The sequence below is a fragment of the Arvicanthis niloticus genome, chromosome 5 (genome assembly GCF_011762505.2).
Source record: "Arvicanthis niloticus isolate mArvNil1 chromosome 5, mArvNil1.pat.X, whole genome shotgun sequence".
Classification (NCBI taxonomy): Eukaryota; Metazoa; Chordata; class Mammalia; order Rodentia; family Muridae; genus Arvicanthis; species Arvicanthis niloticus.
Window position 1 is genome coordinate 41,475,272 of NC_047662.1, and position 23,859 is coordinate 41,499,130.

The 23,859-nt window shown below is 39.5% G+C and overlaps 1 protein-coding gene across 3 annotated transcripts in view; it reads right to left on the minus strand.

The window, feature by feature from the left end:
* Nrdc (nardilysin convertase) overlaps positions 1-23,621 on the minus strand; it is a 61,882-nt gene extending 38,261 nt beyond the window's left edge. The window contains exons 1-6 of one of the 3 annotated variants that reach the window (XM_034502014.2): positions 23,091-23,612; positions 8,880-9,213; positions 6,029-6,162; positions 5,118-5,187; positions 4,893-4,974; positions 3,716-3,869 (exon numbers count right to left, since the gene is read on the minus strand). In XM_034502014.2, the coding sequence (XP_034357905.1) occupies positions 3,716-3,869; positions 4,893-4,974; positions 5,118-5,187; positions 6,029-6,162; positions 8,880-9,213; positions 23,091-23,422 (1,106 nt within the window). In that variant the 5' untranslated portion in view covers positions 23,423-23,612. Of the gene's footprint in view, positions 1-3,715; positions 3,870-4,892; positions 4,975-5,117; positions 5,188-6,028; positions 6,163-8,879; positions 9,214-23,090 lie in introns of all 3 variants that reach the window. The other 2 variants (XM_076934473.1, XM_034502013.2) reach the window with 2 other exon arrangements.
* Positions 23,622-23,859: the final 238 nt, after the last annotated feature.

The window sequence follows — 23,859 nt, forward strand, 5'->3', positions numbered from 1 at the left end:
CTATGCAGATGCACATGTAAAAGTCAGTAGACAACTTTTAGCCATCTACTCTGTTTCTGAGGTGCTCAAACCAGGCTAGCTGATCCTGGTGCTTCCAGGCAATGAGCAGCTGCCTCCCATCTCTTCTTAGGAGTGCTGGGATTGCAGATGCTCTCAGACACATCTTGGTTTTTTACACTGGTTCAAAGGACTGAACTCTGGTGATTAAGCTTGAGTAGCAGACACTTTAACTCACTGAGCCATCTCCGTGGCCTTGGTTTTCTTAATATAATTTATTTACTTATATGGACTATTATATATCAAATTACATATGCAAATGCCATTTATATAAATGCATAATAATATAATCAAAATGGGTTTAAACCTTTAAAACTATTTGCTTGTTAAGACTCTGTAGCAATCCTGCTTCAGCTTACCAAGTGCTAGAATTACAGATTTAAGTCATCACACTTGGCTTTATTTTTGTTTTGTTTTGTTTTGTCTATAAGTTGAGGCTCTCACTATGTTGCCTGATCAGGTTGGCCTTGAATTCCTGAATTCAAGTGACACTTCTGCCTCTGTCTTCTGAGTAGCTGAGGACACAGGTGTGTGCCTGCACCCTTCCCTAAAGTGTTCTTTTCCCAGTAAACATAAAACAACTGAAAGACTAACTTCCTGAAATCTTTTGCTCTAACTCTGATCTGGCATCTACATATTCATTAAGACATTCACATTCTTCCTAATATTTAGTATAACTTGAATAAAACATGAAATATTTTTACTTAGTTCTAAAAAAAAACAAAGTCACACACAAAATACTTCAGACAAAACACAAACGACATGCACAGCAACCGGAACCAACAGGACAGTGATTCTGGGATCCAGTCCCCAGATCTCACGGCACTAACCCTGAACATGTGTGCCTCCCAGAAATCAACTGTTGGACGAAACAGTGATCACTTGACACAGAAGAAAATTAAACACAAAGGAAAATTAAAGATAAAGTGAAAACCTTGGAAGGACCCATGGCTCCAGCCACATATGTACCAGAGGATGCCTTGTCAGGCATCAATGGGAGAGCAGGCCCTTGGTCTTGTGAAGGCTGGATGCCCCAGTATAGGGGATGCCAGGGCAGGGAGGCAGGAGTGGGTGGGTGGGGAATCAGGTATGGGGTTTTGGGGTGGGGAGACTGGAAAAGGGGATAACATTTGAAATGTAAACAAAGAAAATAGCCAATAAAAAAGAAGAAAAAAAAACTCAAAAAAAAAAAAGATGTAGGAGGAGCATAAATGAACAAACTGATCTTTTTAACTTCTCAAGAACTACTCTATTTTTGCTACCAAAGGAAACAAATAGCATCACTTCCATTGATAATGTACATTTTAAGCAAAATTATTTGTTTCTGAACTTTATATACTTGTAAATACGTAGTATATAACTGTGTATTGTTCGATTCAATGCTATGATATTCTATTTATCCTTATGGACAAATGTGAGTGTAGTTTATTTTAGCTGCTGTGACAATAGTCACTGAAATTAATTTACACATCTATTCCATTGCTATTTGACAGAAATCTGGGCTTTAGAACTGAAGTATGACAAACACTGCTACCATAAGTTAGTTTTTGCACTGTGTATTGGGTCATATGCATGCATTTCTCTTGGTATTTACCCAAAAAAGAATTACGAAGGAATAACACACACACATTACTACATAGTATCCACTCTTCTTGAAGTGGCCACACCCATCACACTTGCCCCGTGGTTCTGATCCCATCATTCCTCCACAGCTTTCTTTCCTTTGTTATGATCAGAGTTGAAAGTTTTCTGTAACTTTTGAAATAGTTAAATCTCATAATAGTTTTGACTTATATTTCACTGATTCCTAATAAGGCTAAATACTATTTTATATAGTTATATCAGGAATTTATTTTTTTTAATGTTTATTCAAATCTCTTTGACTAGATTATACTTTTTAATTCTAACAATACATCTAATAATATGTTTATATAATATCAATTTACTGAATACTTATGTATAAATGCCTAATAAATTAAAAACCAATAACTATTCAAAATATGTCTTTTGTCATTCATTCATTGCAAAATTACTCTCTTACACATTTTATTTACTTTTTGTGTATGTTTTTTAAAATAAAGAATTGTGCTGAGGTCAACCTGAACCTTGTTACCACTGAGCCAGGTGTCCACTGTCTTTTCCTGAACACCATTTCCTTTACGTTGTTTGGTTTGTTTATTTGTTTAATTGTTTCTTAATCTTATTTGACAAAGCTTACCTAAATTGTGGCTTTAAAAAATTAGCTATTTTGTTCACTTTTTAGTCTACAGTCTATCCAGAACATTTTTTGTATTTTTGAGTGGAGGAGACAACTTTGTTCCTATATCCATGGAAACTCAATTGCCTTGGCATCATTCCAGTAAAAAGCCCTTTTGTGTACGTGTCACCTTTATGCTGTGACTTATTACTCTATTTGTCTCTTTGCCAACACCACATTATAACTATCACCAAATATAAAAATGTCACAAAGGCTGACACTTTCTTCAAAGTTTCACAATTTTTGTTCTCACATTTAAGTCTATAACCCAATTAGACTTTCTATACAGTTGAATAAAGAACTGTGATTCATTGTTTTGCATGTAGCTTTCCTACTGTTCTGGCAGAGTACTAACAATCTTTTCTCTCCTACTAGACTGTCCTGCACCAGACTGCTGACAGCAGGTACGACAGTTTGTTCCTAGAGTCTAGAGTCCCAGGTCTAGTCCACTGAGCTGTCTGTCCTTATGTCAGAACCACATTCCTGGGATTTCTTGCAGCTCTAAGTTTGGAGGAAATGAGAGTCCAACTTGTTCTTAAATATAACTTGGGCTACTTTTGCTTTTTACTTTTCCCATATGAATTATGGTATCAGTTCACAGATGTAAAGGGACAGCAAAAATTGTGAAGTGATTGGAATGAATCCATAAATCATTTTGAAATTGTTATCATTCTTAACAAGAAGAAGTCTCAGCACATGGCACAGCTTCTTAGCCACCCTTTACTTGCTTATTACTCATTACTTATTTTTTGACTTTCCACTGTTACAATTCTTTTACTTCTCTTTAAGTTTATTCTGAAGTATTTTATTCTCTCAGATGCCATTATTAAAGAAGTAATCTTCTTAATTTTACTTTTGGATTTTAATGAGGAGGAGCTGGGGAAATGGTTCAACTAATAGAGTAACTGTGATGTGAGAATGAAGACCTGGGTTCAACCCCCAGCACTACATCAAAGCCTGGCATTGAGCTATACAACTGTAATTTCAGCACTAGGGAAGCAGAGACAGGAGGATCCCTGGAACTTGTTGGCCAGCAACTAATGAGCTCTAGGTCCTGAGAGTTCAAAATAAAAGGATGTAGAGCCAGTTGTGGTAACACATAGCTCTAATCCCAGGACTCAGGAGGCAAAGGCTGGTGATCTCTGTGAGTTTAAAGGCCAGCTTTATGTATATAGTGAGTTCCAAGACAGCCATGAATATACAGTGAGACCTTGTCTTAGGAAGGAAAGAAGGAAGGAAGGAAGGAAGGAAGGAAGGAAGGAAGGAAGGAAGGAAGAACATTTAACAGTTTGCTCTTTTTCCCAAATATTCTGACAGTTTTAGAGAAATAGACTACTTCTTGAAATACCATAGAACGTGTCCAGTATTCCCATGTGTGCAATGGTATTAAGTAATAGTTACCTATCCAGGGCTTCCTTGAAATACTTCCTCTGGACATCAAACTGAAAGACTGTGCGTTCACAATCAGTTGAGGCATTATCACTACCTCCATGTTTCTTGAGGAAGGCATCAAATCCATTCTCATCTGGATATTTCAAACTACCCATGAATACCACTAAATGGAAAGAATAAAACGTCACACAACAGAAATAAATAGGCAGAAACTTTTATTATCAAAAGTGAACTTTTCTATGCATAAAAGATAAAGTAACACATTAACAACGGCTGTGTCTAACACTTTCTTACACTGATGCTGTACAACATTCTACAATGCCCATGCTATTTCTAATCCAAGAAAACCCAAACATTTAGGTGTTTAAAAACTGATGAGTAATTTGCTTATAAAAAGGGTAAAACTTAAAACATAACCTTATGTGAAGATTAACAGCTACCATAAAAAGGTGTCAAGTAAGAGGCTTACTTTCAAATAACCTAGAAGCTAAAAATATAAAAAAAAAATGAGTAATGCAGAAAAGCAAGCACATGCGTAAACATTTGTAGCTGTGTAGCGTCCACACAGTTTTACTGACGCACACTCAGAGTTAAGCTCATGGTTCCTTTGTGGCATATTAATCACATCTTTTGATTGTCTGTATTTTCAACACTGATGTCACTGGGTGCTATTAACACTGAAGCAGACTAGTGCAGCCAGAGCTAGCCAGTTCCTAGAGAAGGCAACTGTATCCTGCTCTGTTCGCTGTGCTGTAGCCAAATAATGATGTCCACAGTAAAACAGGTTTGGGGCTGGAAAAATGGCTCAGTGGTTAAAGCACTTGCTGAACAAATGTGAGCATAGGGTTCAGATCCCTGGAACCCATGTAAAGTGAGCTTCAGAGGCAGAGATAAAGGCTCCCCAGGGCAAGCTGGATAGGGAAACTAGCCATGTTGGCAAGACCCTACCTCAATGAATATAAAGTACAGATTGAGGAAGATAGTGCTTTTTCATTCAAATCCATAATATAAGTATACTTAGATGAAAAGTCTTTCCCTATGATCATTCCTAAATCAGCATTTTTTTTCTTAGCATTTTCTTTAAATGTACTTCAGTTAACCAATTACTAGTCTTTGAAATCAAGTAATACAAATGTAAAGGGAAAAAGGAAACCACACCCGGGAATGATATTTTACAGGATCTTACTGTGCTCCAAAAAGTGTGCCAGTCCAGGCAGGTCATCTGGATCAGCAAAGCTCCCAACTCCAACACACAGAGCCGCTGCAGACTGGGGTAAGTAGAACACATACAAATAGTTGAGTCAATCCTAAAGCAGTACTAGCACCTCAAGGATTCACTTGGACAAGTTTTCCAACAGAAAGGAACAGAATTCTCCCTGGGAATCAGGAGGAGCAGCAAAGTGAAACTCACCAGAACTGTGTCAGTTTCACCCTGCTGCTCCTCCACTTGCCATCCTGCCAAATGCTCAACAGGTGCGGACCTAAGGGAGAAAGCAGAAACAGAGACAACGGAGAGGCGGGCCACCCAGGCCGCAGGCCACGTGGCTGATTCAGGACTCTGACCCTCACTTGTGCCCTGAGTTACTAGACTTTGGAACTCTGCAGAACTAACACATCTGGGTAGAATGAAGAGCTTTAAGCAATTTAAAATGTTTACGTTGAGTAACTCAGTTACAAAATGCTCCAGACTTCTCAGTGTGCTACTCAGAAAGGTTATTACTAATATGGGGTGGGGATGAGGGTAAAATAACCATTTAGAAAAATATCTAATAAAATAGTAAGTCAATGGTTAAAAGAGAAAACTTGCTAGTAAAAAGCTACAGAAATAGGATTAAGAGGCTTTTTAGTTCTTCCCTTTGCATTGAACATACAGATATAAATTATGTATTACTTATCAATGTTCATTCGCCAAATTCCTTGGCAAAATCCGTCTTTAACAAAATAGATGGCCAAAATGTACACAAAACTCTGTTTAAAATGACTGTGACATACTATCATCATTAGTTAAAAGGTTATTTTTTTAAGTAAAAGAAATAGTAAATTTGTAAACAGGAAAGTAAATATTAACTTTTCCAACTTTGTATCAATTTTCATAACTAATCCATTTTGTGAAGCATTGTTTGATAAGGTTATCCTTATAAAATAGCATGTACTTAGCATACAAGCCAACCGTGTATATTTAGAAGAACCAAACAGCCTCACTTGATACTTTAAGTCTCATTTCTGAAGACTTAGCACATAAGCTCATTTAAAACATGGAAGAATAGCCACTTCTTCAAAGCACAGTCTAACCTGTTCTGTGATGTTTAATAGAGGCCTAACCTGCTTTCAGCTCCAACTACCCCATAAAGATTTCTTGTCTCGACCAGCAGGGTTGAAGACATTTTTGAATAAGATGACTTAAACCACAGTCTATCAGTCAGCTTTGACCACAGCAAAAACAGGTTCTGCGATTGCTAGAAAAGAAATTCATACTTGAGAATTTTCTACCCAAGAAATTTATACTTGAGAATTGAGTTATAAAACTCAAAATTATGAACAAATCATAATTCAAATATATCATACTTAAATTTCAATCTTGTTAACTTATTAACTTTTCAGATCAAGAAAAACTTCTTTTCAAAGAACAGAAACAGGGATAATTTAAAAAATGTTTCAGGAAAGTAATTAACTTTTAATTAGATAAGGTTCTCCAAAAGCTAACAGTTTTTCCCATTTCATTTATTAATGAGAATTATTTATTTTAAATAAGACTCACATTTCTCAAATAAAAATTAAATCCTAAACTCTCTTCAGAGGCAATACAATTCTGAAGCTACCTCTTACCTACTCTAACTTCCTCACTTTCCCTTCAGATGCTTGCATACCTTATGTGCCCACTAAGTAGAAGCCACTCCCCACTCTTAAAATCATGGCATCTTTTCTTCCACTAGGATAACCACTGCTTCAGAGCCAAAATGATTTGGTCTCTTCAAATCTAATTGCTTTATCAAAAGAAGTCCACTACACAGGAAAAGCTACTTGCAGTTTTTTATACAGAGAAAGACAGATACAGAAACTTGGAGGAAAGAATCTAAGATTTAATAATACTGTTATTTTTGGAGCTAAACTAGAGCTCAAAATTGTGTGGACTTAAAGGTGGGAGTGAAAGAGAGAGAGCCAGTCAGCATAGGCTCCCCAGAAGCCAGGGGCAGACCTAGGGCTAGAACTCAGGTGCATCTTGGGACTTCTGCGATTTCTCCATTATACTACTGCTGTATTAAAAAATAGAAATAATTCTATTAACTTCCAGTTTGCCTATAAAAAAAGACTTTAGAATAGTCTACCAAGTGGCATATATACAAATTTATTCAGTGTCTTCAGTTTCACCTCTGAAGTTCTCCAAGCCAACACAACTTGGACTAGTATCTGACATACACACACACACACACACACACACACACACACACACAAATAGCTTCCTAAAAACATAACTCAATCTACCCAAAATTTTGGTTAAAATAACTGGTACAACCTTTCTTAAAGGAAAAATAAAATGAGGCTGGGAGTGGTGGAGCACACCTTTAATCCCAGCACTCTGAAGGCACAGGTAGACGGCTCTCTGTGAGTTCAAGGCCAGCCTGGTCTACACAGCAACTTTCAGGCCAGCCAGGACTACATAGTAAGATTCTGTCTCAAAAACTGAAGAAGGAAGAGGAGGAAGAGGAAGAAGAGGAGGGAGAAGAAGGGAAGGGGGAGGGGACTCTCAAAGAATTCATTAAGAGAACTATTGAAGCCAAGAGAGCAGTGGTGCATGTCTGTAGTCCCAGTTACTGGCAGTACCACTTGAACCTAAGACTTGGAGAACAGCCTGAACAACCAAGTAAGATTCCCATCTCTACAAATGATGATGACGATGTGCATGTATGGTAGATGTTGAGTACAAGTGTGCATATGGAGGTCAGAGAACTTTCAGAAGTGGTTTCTCTCTGCGGTGTGAGTTCTAAAGATCAAATTCAGATCACTAAACTTGTATAGCAAGCACCTCTACCAACTGAGCTATCTTGTCAGTGCCACAGGCTAACCACTTTTTAAGTATTCTTTTGAGAGCTAAATTAATAATCTAGCAATAAATCCTATATATTAAGACTATACCATGCTGATGCATTGATATTCAACTTTAAGTTGAGCATGCTTTTCATGCTTGTAATCCCAGCACTTTGGAAGTAGAGTCTGGAGCAGTGGTTCTCAATCTGTGGGTCATGACCCTTTTGGCAAACCTCTATCTCCAAAAATATTTACATTATGTATGAGTCATAGCAGTACCAAAATTACAGTTATAACGTAGCAGCAACAAATCCATTTTATGGTTGGGGGTCACCACAACATGAGAGTCACAGCGTTAGGAAGGTGGAGAACCACTGGTCTAGACGATCAGGCATTCGAAGTCATCCCAGCTACACCAAGTTCAAGACCAGCCTAGGCTACATCACACTCTATCTCAAAAAATAATACAAACCAAGAAAAAAAAAACAACTTTAACAAATATTTGCTGGTCAGTTCTACTATAATATCTCCAAAATGTTACCTACCCTCTGATACAGGAATTCCCCCCTGCAAAATGGAAGCATTCTTCAAAAGATACATTGAGGAAAATCTCCCTATCAAGACTCACATACAAGTTCACTAATGCTTAGGTTCAGCTCTCTCACTTAAACTCACTGATGACTTATTTATTCCAGTGTTGACACTTTCACACAGGTGAGAGCAAACTCAATTCCTTCCACAGGAACTACCCAGGCCATAACTTAGCACTCAGGGCCAAGTGAAGATGCTGTACTAGCCTTGTTCGCATGTCTCCCGTCTTCCTCTAGCCTCAGCTAACAGCTGTACAGAGTCTCACCTCCTGATATTTTTTAAAGCATATAATGTACATATACATTCAATTATTGCCATTTTTACCTCTAATGAGTGATTTTACATATTTTTTTTAGTTTCTATAGTAAGTCACTTTTATAACCAGAACAAATTGTTTTTAAAATAAAATCTTTATATAGAATAATCACTGGCAAAAAAAAAAAAAAAATCAAAAGATAGCTACATACTTCCTTTTTACTTCCTAAGAAATAAAATACAAGTTCAATCATAACCCCAGGAGTTCCCAAATGAGAAAAACGAGAGACATGACTCACACCTGTTTCTCAGTAGTTTTCTTTCTGGCTTCCACCCTCTCTTCCAATTCTTCCAGTTCATTTTCCTCATTATCAAGATCATCATCATCATGTTCCTCATCATCAAATTCCTCTTCATCATCAAAGCCTTCTTCATCATCGTCCTGTATCTCAGCTCCAGAGTCTTCGTCATCATCGTCGTCGTCGTCGTCATCGTCGTCGTCGTCGTCATCTTCCTCCTCCTCCTCCTCCTCTTCCTCCTCCTCCTCTTCATCTGTTGCATTTCCTGTTTTACCCTCCACATTACTTAGATCTGAAATCAAAAGTGCCTGCAAGCCATTCTGTAATTTGATGTATCTAGGGAAAAACACACACACACAGAGCAATTTGATTCAACTACTCAGTAAGAAGAACCCACAGTATAATAAACACACTGGATACTTGGGGTAAGTTCCTCCACTTACCCCATATTTCAGTTATTCACACTCAAGTATGGTGTAAATATACAAATTAATACATTTTTAAATTGTACACCACTCCATCCAGTCAGGGCATGAATAAAGATTTCATTAAGATAATGATTATTTATCCTGAGTTATAAATATACAGTTATATATTATATACACACACAGTCTTAGTCACTTAACAGCTGTCAGGTTTCCATTGTTCTTTTGGCTTTAGTTTGGTTTGATTTGGGTTTTGAGACAGGGTTTATCTACATAGCCCTGGCTGTCCTGGAACTCATTATATAGGCCAGGCTGGCCTTGAACTCACATGAGTTCTGCCTGACTCTACCTCCAAAGTGCTGAGATTAAAGGGATGTACCACCATATACAGCAATAACTGTCAGTTTTAGCAGATGGACATTAATTGTATCCTAGTGCTTGTGTTCAAAAGTAAACTTTAATTATTTAACAATGGTCTCCAAAGCTTAAGACAGGTAATGCTAGTTCTGGACACACCAAAGAGAAGCCATAAAGTGTCTCCTGTAAAAAAAAAAAAAAAAAAAGCTTAAGTAGCCCAAAAGATCTACAGTAAGAGCAAACATAGAAAAGGCATTCCATTTTATATGTATGTATGTATGTATGTATGTATGTATGTATAACATACATAGGCTTGGTACTATTCATGGTTTCAAGCATCCACTGAGGGTCTTAGATTAGATCCTCTATAAACCAGGAAAGTCTACCACAATTGTAATTAATCAAATTGGTTGATCTGGGGAAGAAAACTTGAAAGCAAAATTAGTTTTAGCTAGAAAGAAATGAAGAGACACACGTTGTCTTGTTTATGATCTTTGAGGTTTTTAATCATAAAATACATTTACATATTCAAAGTACAGGTTTATAGAGTTGGAGATGGTATTCAGAGCATTTGCTTGTTATGTGTAAGGCACTAGCTCCAACCCCTAGCACTCAAAATAAAAGCCAGGTGTAGCAGTTCATGCCTGCTATCCTGGTACTGAAAGACTGAAGCAGAGAAACAGCAGTTCCTGAGTCTCAATACAGCCTGGAATACAGCACAGAAAGCACCTGTCTCAATCAATGAATAATCAATTTTTTAAAAATTTAGAAGCACATGACCAACCACCTCTTCCAGTCCTTTAGTTTAGAAATAACCATTCTACCAAAATAGAAGACAGCCCCGGAAACCAGCTCTTCATATTCAAAGCAGCCATGCTAGGTCAGCACCAAAGCACAACCACAGAAATATAAGTTCACGGCTTTGCGTCTACAAAATACATTTGACATTGTACAAATTTCCAACACTGCTTTTAGAGATTAAAAATATAAATCGGCTTTATCTCTTTAAAAAAAAATTCCACAGACTTGTAGTACTGTAGAAAAATTACTCTTATTTAGTAAAACTATTTTATCACTGATAAAATAGTTTTTATTTTTTATCAATGATAAAATAAAAATAAAATAAAAATAAATGGGAGCCTACTCCCATTTAGTCTTTATCCTTTTATGCATTCACTCAATAAACACCTGTTTAACAACTCTGTGTATCAGACATCATGCTATATTACAAGAAAAAAGAGTAAGACCACAGCATTTGGTAATAGTAACAAGATCAGCAAACTAAGAATGACACAGAGTATTTTTGAAAGATCCTAGGAAACAATCAGAGAAAGCCTCAGAAACAAAATACTTTTCAGGCAAGCCTTGAGGCTCAAAAGGTACTGCCCACTAGGCAGATGACTCAGTGGGAAAACACTATTATATGTGCACATGTGAGGATGGAGTTTAGAGCTCCAAAGTCTGTAATCCTAGTGCTTCTATGGTGAGACAGGAGGCAGGGTTTGGAGACTCCCCAGGAGCTTGGGAGCAGCTAGCCTGTCATATTCAGTAGCAACAAGAGGCTCTGTATCAAACCAACCGGAAGCAAGGACTGACATTCCCAGGTGCTCCTCTGTTTTCCACAGCAGGTGCATCCACACAGACAGAAGAGGAAAACTGTGGATTTGTCTCCCTACCATATCAAAATCATTTGTAAACAATAAAGAACAGTTAGTAGTTATGTTTTATATTTGGGAATAAAAATCACAAAATTTGGGATGCAGAAATGGCTATTAACATCATAAATTTTACAAATTTAGTTATGAAAAACTACAGGTGTAAACATAAGATATGTATGAATTTCCCCAACACCAGAAAAAAAGTCTAAGTTTCAGATCAATACAGAAAATGTACAGAAAGGCTTGAGATAAGCTCAATTATTAATTGTGGTGATTGAATGAGAATGGCCCCCATAGGCTCACAGGTTTGAATATGTAGTCAATAGGTAGGGAGTAGCACTATTGCAAAGGATTAGAAGGTATGGCTTTGTTGGAGGAAGTGTGTCACCAGGGGTGGGCTTGTAAGTTTTCAAAGGCCAAATCAAGCCCAGTGTGGCTCTCTCTTCCTGATGCCTGTGGATCTGGATACAGAACTTCCAGCTACTTCTCCAGTACCACATCTCCCGTGCTGCTGCCATGCTCCCCAACATGATTATAATGGACTATACCTCTGAAACTGTAAGCAAGCCCCAATTAAATGTTTTCTTTACAATAAGAGTTGTTGTGGTCATGGTGTCTCACCACAGCAACAGAACACTGACAAAGACAGTAATCAACCTGGAAAGAATTCCAAAAACTACTGCCAATAGAACGAAAAATTGTGATTGAGTCACACAATAGATGTCCTGCCTCTGGTGGCTTATTATAAAGCAAGAAAACATATTTAGCAACAAGCTACAAAATTTTGTAATCTTCAGAACATAATAAGGAAAAAAAGTAAGTCACAAAAGACAGCATACCACATGAATGCCATCCAAATAAAGCCAAAAGGCAAGCAAAGAAGCATCAGCTAGACTTTATATGTGATGAAACTTTTTTTAAAAGAGGTTTACCAAGCAAAGCAATGGAATAATGCACCAAAGGCTTTAAAATAGTGTTGGGAAAGAAAGGCAACACACAAGAAAAATAGAAGCAAATCCTACTTCTTGAGCTCAAAGGGAAAAGAAAAAAAAAGATGAGAAGATTCCATGCCAAGAACAGCCATCTGCAAGACAGTCTGTGCTGAAATGTACCACTTTAAGAAATGTGTCCCTTTACCACTCCATAGCATAACAATCAAACTATATTCTCTTCCATCTTAGTTTAAATGTGTTTGCAACATTGGTCACTACTTTTTAAAATTTCTTTTCTGTCTGTCTTATTAGAATGTTACAAAAATATTTTTGTCCTCCCATATATGCCATCATCTGGCAAATGCCAAATATTTAAAAACTATTTGCTGAATACACAAAACAATGTTAATAGACAAGTGTGTTGGTTCATGTCTAATAACCCTAGCTCTGGAGGAGCCTATCTCAAGGCTAGTGTGGGATACTTAATGAAACAATGTTTCAAAAACAAAAAAGGAAAATGTTGTGGTTGCAAGAAATGGCTCTGTAACCAAATGTCCGGTAAAAGGAGAGCACTGACTCCCACAAGATGTCCTTTGACCTATTAAGACTGTGTGCTTGTTCACAGACAGACAGACAGACAGACACACACAGACAGACAGACAGACAGACAGAGACAGACACACAAACACACACACACCCCTACAATTTAAAATCTTTACTTAAAAAGTGAACGTCACTTTCTGATAGTTAAACAACGCAAAGAAGTCCAGCTGGTACCTAACTGAGCCTCCACCCCTACTGATTAATGTGCACAGTACTGGAAGTTATTCTCCACACTACCAGAGGAGAAAGGTAACCACTGCCTCAGCTACAAACTCTACAGTTAACAACAGTGACCTGCCTGCAGGATAAGCTAGTGCACTAGTGGCACAAACGTGAGAGTAACCCATCACTAATTGCATTTAAGGGTAGATACTGCTATCAATATTCCCAGCTAAACACTGCTCAAGTGGCCAAGAACCTGAGACTACATAGACCACGGGCCAAGGAGAAAACCAAATACTATTTTCCTGCTAAAGAAACATAGCAATAAGTGTCTCATTCATCCATCACTGGAGAAGATTTCTCTTGCAGTAGATAGGAACTAATACAGGACTCCACAACTGGGCAATGTGCAGAGTGAGGAACTCAAACACTCAGCTCTAAATGAAGTATTTTCATCAAACCCCTTCCCTCGGGGCGCAGGGAGCCCCATGGAAGAGGAAGAAAAAAAGATTGTAAGACACAGTGAGGATGGAAGACACCAAGGAAACATGTCATCTAGATACAAGAGTAATGAAACACATATGAACTCACAAGAGACTGGGGCGCACGCGCAGGGCCTACACAGGTTCAAGCCAGATGGGGGTCCCAGTGCTGAGAGAGGGAAGTGAACCAGGAAGCTAGCTCCAATTGACAACTGCTTACAGAGAAAAAAAAATCAGTTTTCTCCAACCGAGTCTCACAGGGTACTTAAGGGTAAGCCTTATGCCCAGAATAGATGGCCAACACAAAATGAACTCAATGATACTTTTGTAGATTTTTTTTTTGTCTCATATTGCTTTATTTGGACTTTTTTAAAAATCTTGCCAGTCTTTTACTTGGTTTTCAATTTCCTGTTTTTATATGTTGTATGTGTGTGTCTATGTGCATTTGTTGTGGGTTTTGTTGTTGTTGTTAATTCTGGCTTGTTTGGTTTTTAGCAGCCTGTTTTCTAAAGAGATAAAGAAAGCATTGAGTTAGATAGATGAGAAGGTACAGGAGGATATGGGAGATGGGGGAGGGGGAAACAATGATCAAAATATTGTATGAATTTTCAATTTAAAAAGAGGGCCTGATACATTGTAGATACTTAATCTGTGCCAAATGAAACAGACTATCAAATAAAATCTAATAGCTGGTTTTGTAAAAATCAATGAATAGCAAATTATATATATGTACATATTACATATTAAATGCATCTAAAAAGTATACCCAAAACTTTAAAGTCTCAAATGAAGTCATCATCTGTGCTTGATTAGACAATAAGAGCGGAAAAAGATACAGATGTTCACGCATCTTAACCCAGCACTTTGTGATAAGATAGTGTATATTTATATGTATTATATATGTATATTATAGAGAGCTAAAATGTTTTAAAAATATTTCAAAAAAATGTATTATAACATGAGTGAAGAAATTTTAACTCAACCACACACTAAATCCAGAAGCTATAAAGAAAACAATCAGGGGGCCAGTGAGATGGCCCAGAGAATAAAGGTGCTTACTGCCAAAGCCTGATAGCCTCAGCTCAATCCTCAGGAGCCACAGGATGGAAGACCTGAACCCCACCCATCCCCCAGCATACACACGTTTTGTGCTGATTTTTACAGAAAATGGAAAAATTGTACTATACAGTGGTGCCCTTATCCAAGGCTTGATATCAACTCTACATATCTGATAACCAAGACTAACCTACCAAGGAGAGACCAGTGCTGAACAAATGATGACCATGTCTTACACAGTACACAAAGGGATGGATTCCATCACACTACTCTGAATGGTATACAACTTTATGACAAATTATTTCTGCTAATTCTATTTAATGTTTTTGGACTTCAGCTGGCAAATGTAACTGAAACCTCAGAATGTAGAAAAGAAAAGAGAAAAGGATAGAAAGAGGATTGCTGACTACTAATTTAAGATGATTTGACTATAAAGCATCATAAATTAAGTGAAATAATACACTGAATACTGGCAGAAAAGATTAACACTGGGTAAGAGTACTTCCTATACAAGCATGAAGCTATGAGTTCACATCTCCAGTACTCACATAAAAAGCCAGGCATGTTTACACATGCCTGTGACCCCAACAAGAGAAAACAGAGACAAACAATTGCTGGAACTTCATTTGCTAGCCAACCTAGCCAAAATGGTCCAGCTTTTGATTTGGTGAGACACTGTGTAATGTGTTTATAAAAAGAGAAAGAATATGTTCTGTGGGTGTGTGGTGAGGTATAGGGGAAGGAAATGTCTCAGCGGGGCCCATGCTGAGGCCACACACTGGTATAAAATAGAGTTTATCCAGGGCATGGGGAGGGGAGCCAGGAGGGTAGTAGAGGCAGAGAGAGAGTAGAAAAGCAGAGGAGTAGAGGCCGGCCATGAGCACTTGGCGAGAGGGGAAAGGGCAAGGGGACAGAGGGATCAAGAGAGCAAGAGATCAAGAGAGGAGGAGGCAAACAGCCCCTTTTATAGTAGGCCAGGACTACCTGGCTATTGCCAGGTAACTGTAGGAGTGGAGTTTAGACAGAATGCTAACACTGTGTCAAGGTAAAACCTATGCATGCCTAGACTTAAGTACATCCCCAGCCCACTAGATATATTATAAATGCATAAAAAAGACACACAAAAGTTACTGGTTAATAGTAAATACAATGATTATGGGAAACTTTAAGCTTTTTCTCTTTGTTATCTAAATTTCCTACAATAACCACATATTTGTATTTATTGTTATTTAACATATTTTAACTATTAAAAATCAAAGAATACCAAAGTTCCATCTTCCTTTTTTATATACATTTAGACAAAAATGTATTTTAAGTTAAGAATAGAGGTATTGCTGGCACATACCTTTGATCCCAGCACTTGGGAGGCAGAGGCAGGCAGATTTCTGAGTTCGAGGCCAGCCTGGTCTACAGAGTGAGTTCCAGGACAGCCAGAGCTACACAGAGAAACCCTGTCTCGAAAAAAACAAAAAAACAAAAAAACAAAAAAAAAAAAAGAAGAAGAAGAAGAAGAAGAATAGAGGTGTTATTTTAGTAGGTTTTTCCTTTTAAAAGTAAAATTATATAATGTTTTGCTTGACCTTTAGTTGTAAGACATTTTTCTGTGTCAATACATAAAACACAACTTCCATGGATAGTGACTCACACCTCTAAACCCCAGCACTCAGGCATATGGCCATTATTTCAAAGCCAGCCTGGTTTACATAGCAACTCCAGACTCACTCTCAAAATTAAAAAAAAAAAAAAAAAGGAAGAAACAAAGAAGTACTTCTTTTCTTTATAGCTTGAATTATCTTCACTGTAGAACTGTACCATAACATGATCCTTTACGATCAGTGATGAGAGCTGCTGACAACTTTTTACTACTACAAAAACCATGCTGCCAGCTGGCTGCCACAGTGGTCAGCCCAGCAGCAAGGAGAATCCTAAGGTAAGGACCAGCCTGGGTTACACAGAGTTCCAGGTCAGCAAAGATAACCTATTTCAAAAACAACCAAACAATAACCTTATACAAATATCACTTAGGAACTTTAAGCATAAATAGTTAATATTTAAGTACTTGCTATAAGCTAAACATAAGCTTCAATAAATTAGATATACAATATTGCCATGGGTTATTATTTCTTATAATCTGTACTTCTTATTTTGTAACTTGCTTATTTATATTTGTTTTCTAGGAAATAAAAACCTTTTTTTTTTTTTTTTTAGAAATTAACCAGATAAAAATTTAATCTAAGAAATTTCTGGGAAAAATATTGAGTTCTACAAAAATGTCTAGTAGTCATGGATTCACGTACTCTTTAAATGGTATTAAAGAATCTACAGTGTGCTAGGCACACAGTGACTAAAGCAGAAAGCGTCTCCATGTTCATGAAGTTTTAGCCTACAATCATTTATTAAATTGAGTTAGTAGGAGAATAGCTAAAAGAAAACTGAAGGGCTGGAAAGATGTCTCAGTGGATAAGAACACTTGCTGTTTCCAGAGGAGAAGAGTTAGATTCCTAGCACCCACATGCAGCTCACAACTGCCTTGAACTCCAGTTCCAGAAGATCCAACACTCTTCTGGCCTCTGCAAGCACCAGGTATACACATGGTGCACAGACATATGCACATATAAAACACTCTCAAACACATAAAAAACATGTTTAGTTTAAAAGTTAAAAAAAAAAATCCAGGTGTTCTGGTGCACGCCTTTAATCTCAGCACTCAGGAGGCAGAGGCAGGACAATCTCTGTGAGTTTGAGGTCAGCCTGGTCTACAGAGTGAGTTCTAGCAGCCAGAGCTACACAGGGAAACCCTGGCTTTAAAAAAATAAAAATAAAAAAAAATTTAAAAAGGAAGGAAGAAAGGAAAACAGAAAGAGAGAGAAAGAGAGAAAACAAAAAATCAAAAAGAGGGGAGCACACTAGAGAAAGACTGCTGCCATCTGCGTCATTGCGCATACTACTCAACACACAGCTCTGCCTTTTTTTTTTTTTTTGGTTTTTCAAGACAGGGTTTCTCTGTGTAGCTCTGGCTGTCCTGGAACTCACTCTGTAGACCAGGCTGGCCTTGAACTCAGAAATCCACCTGCCTCTGCCTCCCAAGTGCTGGGATTAAAGGCGTGCGCCACCACCGCCCGGCCAGCTCTGCATCTTAAACCAGTCTTGACCAGTAGCCCTCAGATTCATCCTAAAACATCATTCTCCTTATGCTACTGTTGCACAAGGAATCCAGAAGTTCTGGCCTGGTGATCACCAACTGCCACCTGCCATCTTCCATGTTCTCTGCATCAGTTAGCAAACTTCTATCAGTGTCTGGCTCCTCTTTCTATTACTGTGATAAACACAATTCAAAAGGAAAGGGCTCATTTCATTTCACAGCTTATCATGAAGGGACATCCCGCAGTAATCTGGGGGTAGGAAGCACAGACCATGGAAGAACTCTGCTTACTGACTTGCCCCCATGGCTTCATCAACCTGCTTTCTTGTATATCCCAGGACCACCTGCCCAGGGTGGTCTTGCCCAAGGTGGGCTGGAGCCTCACACATCAAAGACTAATCAAGAAAAAGTCCCATAAACTTTCCTACAGGCCAATCTGATGGATGCACTTTCCCAGTGGAGTTCCTTCCCTCTTCCCAGATGACCCTCTGACCCTAGCTTGTGTTAAATTTGGGCAAAAAAATACTAAGCTGACCCCCTTACCATTAAACTGTAACCTTTCCTTTCTTGTTTATCTCTAAGATCTTCTCAAGTTAATATCACAATACAAAACATGGTATAACTTTCAAAGTCCCACAGGCTTTAAAAAATTTCTTTTTAAAATATCCAACCTCTTTAAAAATCCAAAGTGTCTCAATTGTAAGTCGTGGCATTTATCACAGTGATAGAAAGAGAAGCAGGACACTGATACAAGTTTCCTGGTTGATGCAGAGAACACGGAAGATGACAGGTGATGGTTGGTGAACGCCAAGTTACATATTTCTTATTCCAAGAGTTCCCTCTTGGAACCAGGGGCAGCTACAATTAAATCAAAGCAAAACCAACATCCAGCACTGTAAATTAAATCCTGTAGCTCAAATGGCATGGTATTCACACATGGTTTCCTGGGATCCAATGGGTGCAGGCAGCCCACTTTTCTGACTGTCATTCACAGCATACAAAGCTTATCTCATAGGCTCAGGCTGGCTCTGCTCCACAGCTGCCACAGTTCTTGGGGGTAGTCCCATGTTTCACCCATCTCCAGTATTTTAGGGTCTCCACTGCAACTGAGGCTGATCCTTCAACCAATGGCCTCCTGGACCTCATCAGGGATCCCGACCTGCCTGCCACATGGTGCCAAACTTCAAAAGCTAGTTCTCCATGACCCTTCTAGCCCTCAAAACATCAAGTGGGAGCCTCTTACAAACTACTCAGTTTGGTTATAAGCTTAAGATGAGCAGTCTCAGCCATCCTCTGGACCACAGTGTCTGTGTGATGACCCTAAGGAAACACTTCCCAGATTTTACCTCAGGGATGCTGGTCATGGATTAATCACAGCTGATACTTCAGCACTAGCTAACTTGCATCAACTGTCCCACTAAAGCAGTGGCTTTAAAACTTCATTGTTTGTTAATCAAAGCTGATTCTTACGCCCCAGCTAGCCAAAACCACTGATTCTTATTTCAAAATATCACACAAATAGCCTCAAAAGTCTCTGAGGGACTCTTAAACTTCCCTCTGAAACTTCACAAGCCAGACCTCTATCATCTGCACCTCTCTCAACATTATCTTCCAAGATCCCCTGGAACAGCCCATTAATCTCTGGACATTCAAGTTCCAAACACTTCCATGATCCTCTCAAAACATGGTCAGGTCTATCACAGCAGCAGTACACTCTCTGGTGGATTATTCTGTCCTAGTTTGCTTTCTATTGCTGTAATAATAAACAACATGACCAAAAGCAACTTAAAGTGGAAAGGGTTTATTTCATATTACAGTTTATTGTCCATCTTGAAGGAAAGTTTAAGCAGGAACCTGGGAGAAGAAACTAAAGCAGAGACAACAGAGAACCACTGCTTACTGGTTTGCCCTCTAAGGTTTGCTTGCTCATGTATACACCCCAGGGCCTCCTGCCCACGGTGGGCTGGATCCTTCTGTAACAATCATCAACCTAGAGAAATGTCCTCACAGACTTTCCTATACACATTCTCTCAATAGCAGTTTTCTCTTCTCAGATGACCCTAGTCTGTTAGGTTGACAAAAGGTTAAGCAGCACAGCCAATCATAAGTTCTCTTCATGCCTGCCTCTGCTTCTCCTATGTAGCCAAACACTTAAACACATCGCCATGCCTATGGGGAGTGAGTCAGCTCTCACATCACCTTGTGTGCACACTGCAGCTTCTCTTCTTATACTTTATCCAGTTTACCCACTCCTTCCTCCACTTCCCAGGAGATTTTTCTAACCCTTCAAAAACCAATCTTTCCATAGATGGTTGGGAAATAACAAGATCCATAATATTGTTATTTCCCAACCATCTGAGGGTTATCTTCACCTTCAAACTCTTTAAGCACTAAGCATGTCATCTCTTCCACTCTGAAACAGATCTCCCTCTACTCTAGGCAATGCCTTATCCTCAAATTTCTCATCGCTTCTACTTTAGACAATCTTCTTGGGATAGAGATGGTTCAACAGTTAAAAGCACTGGCTGCAGAGGCCAGCCTGGTCTACAGAGTGAGTTCCAGGACAGCCAGGGCTATACAGAGAAACCCTGTCTCAAAAAACTGAAGGGGGCGGGGGGGTGGGGTGGGGGTGGGGAAAGAACTGGCTGCTTATTCCAGAGATCTGAATTCAATTCCCATCACCCTTACTTATGGTAGTTCACTCACAACTGTCTGTAACTGCAGTTCCAGGAGATATGAAGAAAGCTTCTTCCACCCTCTGCTGGTACCAGGAATACATGCAGTGCACAAATATACATGCAGGCATCCAGGTAAAATACCCATACACATAAAAAAAAAAAATTAAAAACAATTGGTTTGTCGGGCGTGGTATCGCACGCCTTTAATCCCAGCACTTGGGAGGCAGAGGCAGGCGGATTTCTGAGTTCGAGGCCAGTCTGGTCTACAGAGTGAGCTCCAGGACAGCCAGGGCTACACAGAGAAACCCTGTCTCAAAAAACCAAAAAAAAAAAAAAAAAAAAACCACAATTGGTTTAATCTTCTTAGGAGGTTGGGAGTATGCTCAGTTGGTAGAGTGTTTGGCACTCACAAGACCCTAGGTTTGAGCCCCAGCACTGCATAAACTAAGTATTGGAGCATAATGCCTATAATCCTAGCACTTGAGAGGTAGGGGTAGGATGATCAGAAGTTCAAAGTCACCATGGGTTACACATTGAGCTTAAGGCCAACTTGGAATATATGAAACTCGGTAGGTAGGTAGGTAGGTAGGTAGGTAGGTAGGCAGGCAGGCAGACAGACAGACTGACTGACTGACTGACTGACTTTTTAAAAATCTTGAAAACTATCTCTCTGGTAACCTAAAATTTCATGCTTCCCATTTATAATTAAAGCAGTGCATCATGGCCTCTGACTCCTTCCCATTCCTCTGAATGTATTTTCACCAGGAATGATTTCTTATGTCTCTAAAAGACTTCAATCTTCTGTTACTGTACAGCATCAAGTAATCAGGATTACTGACAATCACTCCTTGTAAAGTGGTCTCTTTCAGTGGGTCTACATTTAAGTTTTTCTTTTGTTTCTTCCTGACTGTTCAGTTTCTATTTCAATTGCTTAGGATTGTTGTGCTATGTCTCTTCAAGGTCCTGAGCCTTAGAGAGATGAACTTGCTCAAGGTCACACAGCTTAGACTGGAAACTAAATACACAGTGACTGAAGCCACCATACTTCACACCTAATGATCTCGCTTCAGTGTCTGCTCCTGATTATCTCTGCAGACAACACTGCCCCACACTACGCTCTCTTCTGACCTCTAAGGCACAAGGCATGCACATGGTCCACATATATTCAGGCAAAACAGTCAATAAAAATTTTTAAATCTAAAATAAACAAAAATTTTAAGGGGACTGGGGTCAGGTATCAGACCAAGAAATTGAGTGTTTCAAAATTCCTAAACTTTAATACAAGTAACTACCCAATGATTCATTTTGTAACTCTAAGGGCCTATGACTGCAGTATTAATCTCTATCTACACATACAAAGAAAATTAATCCCTTATATATTCAACAAAGCACTTATTAGATATTGGGTTTTAATAAAAAAAATCACACACACACATATACACATACACACACACACATATATATCTTAGCTATTAGGTAATTTTGTATGGACAGGAAAACAAACAAACAAACAAAAACCCACCAACACCTGTGCTGAAAATTTAACCTGCGAGGCCAAACAAACCAAGCAGTGTTGTTACCTTCTACTTGCTCACTTGCAGGCTACAACTACATCTTTGACAAGAAAAGTTATCCCTTAGTTTATAAAGATATCTTGACTCTGACAACCTGACAAAATTTATACAGGAGAATTAAGTTAGTCTTGAAGTTGGGGCTATGTCACTGCTTTCTGGACCTGAGCCTCAGTTGATCTCTAGAATTCTCTCCTCTTTTAACACACTGCAGGCTTAGCATGAGTAAGAACCGCATAAAATACCAGCACACACTGCACTGGCTTTTGTGTCAGATGGCTAGTTTCATACAAGCTCCAATACTATTTAGCTGGCTAATTCTGAGTGAGAAAAACTCTGGGTTTCAATGTCCTCAACCAGGAAAACAAAGCTGTTAGATAATAGAAACTATTTCAAATACAAGATATTTTATGAAACAAAGTAACTCAAGTTTATTCAGGTGGTAATTGAGTCACCATTCATTACAGATGATTGAAACATTGTATAAGATGGGATGTTACAAGCCTAGCATTCATCAGCTGAGGCCCACGATATCTCTAATTCGTTTTGGAACACGCCATCTAGCCATTCTAGTTGTGGCTAGCTACCCGTGGTTACAAGCCACTCCATCTTAGGCTAACTAAGAGAGGTAAAATGAAGCGAAAATTACAAAAAAAGATGCTGTAAAGTTCTTTTATTAAAACCACACCATCCTCTTCCTAATTTTCACTCCATTTTACCTTTCTTTTACTTTAAGGGACTCCTATATCGTTGGATTGCGACTGAACAAAAATAACACACACATCAACAAAATTCAGATTGCCAACTGTCAAGCTTTCCTTGTAACAACCAACCCCTCTCCCCTTTACCATCCATCCTGTCTTCCTCACGGAAACCTTAGTTCCTGCTTTAATGAAAGTCAAAATTAGCCGGGCAGTGGTGGCGCACACCTTTAATCCCAGCATTTGAGAGGTAGAAGCAAACGGATCTCTGAATTAGAGGTCAGCCTGGTCTACTCCAAATTGCCCTTGCCATCTCACCCAAATACACATTTGGGAAGTAGTAACACCCTGTTGCTCCTCCGGGAGACAAGAACCAGAAGTCACTACACTACAGCACCAACCGAAGCCCGCACCCTGTTCTCCCCAGTCCGAGCCTCCTCCCTCACCGGTACTGCTTGGGATCGCTGGGAGACTTGATGATCTCAGGGTCCCCGACATTACTGAGAGACCGTCCCTCATCCTCAGATTCATCAGCTCCAAGACGGGCAACCCGGCCGCTCTCGCCCAAGTCCTGTCCATTGGGCTGCAGGTCCGGGCAACTGCAGGTGGACTTCGCCTTGTTTCTTCCAGGCATGGTCAGCGTAGGAAAGTGTTTCGCTGATTCTTCGCACAGACCCCGTGCTTCGATTCGCCCCAGAGCCGTAAGCTCCCGGCCGGCCTCACACCGCAACTTCCTCCCGGTGGCACAGACTGCAGCAACCGCGACTCTCCTCAGCATTCACCAGCAAGTCGTAGCGCTGGACATCCCGCTCCCCAGGCCCACCTCCTCCTCCTACTCCTCCAGCCACTCCTCCTCCTCCGCGTCCCAGGGGCGACGGCGGCGGCCGGCGTTGTTGCTGCCCCAGCCGCTGGGGAGGACAGGCCTGAACCCCTCCTCCAACCCGGCCTCGCTCACACCGACTTTCTTCATCCCACCCTCCTGACAGCCGATGACGCTATGGACGCTAGCCAATCACAACGCAGAACAGCCGTCACGTTTGCAGAAACAGCCAATGGGAGCAGGGAAGGCGCGAGACCAATAGGAATAGGCCGGGTTCCTGCCGCACCCAGAGAGCATTTCGAAACCTGACGTGGGCGGGGCGAAGGAAAAGAGGCGGAGGATGATGGGAGAGTTTTTGCTGCGATTGTGACGTACGTCTTTAGCTGTTTTAGGAA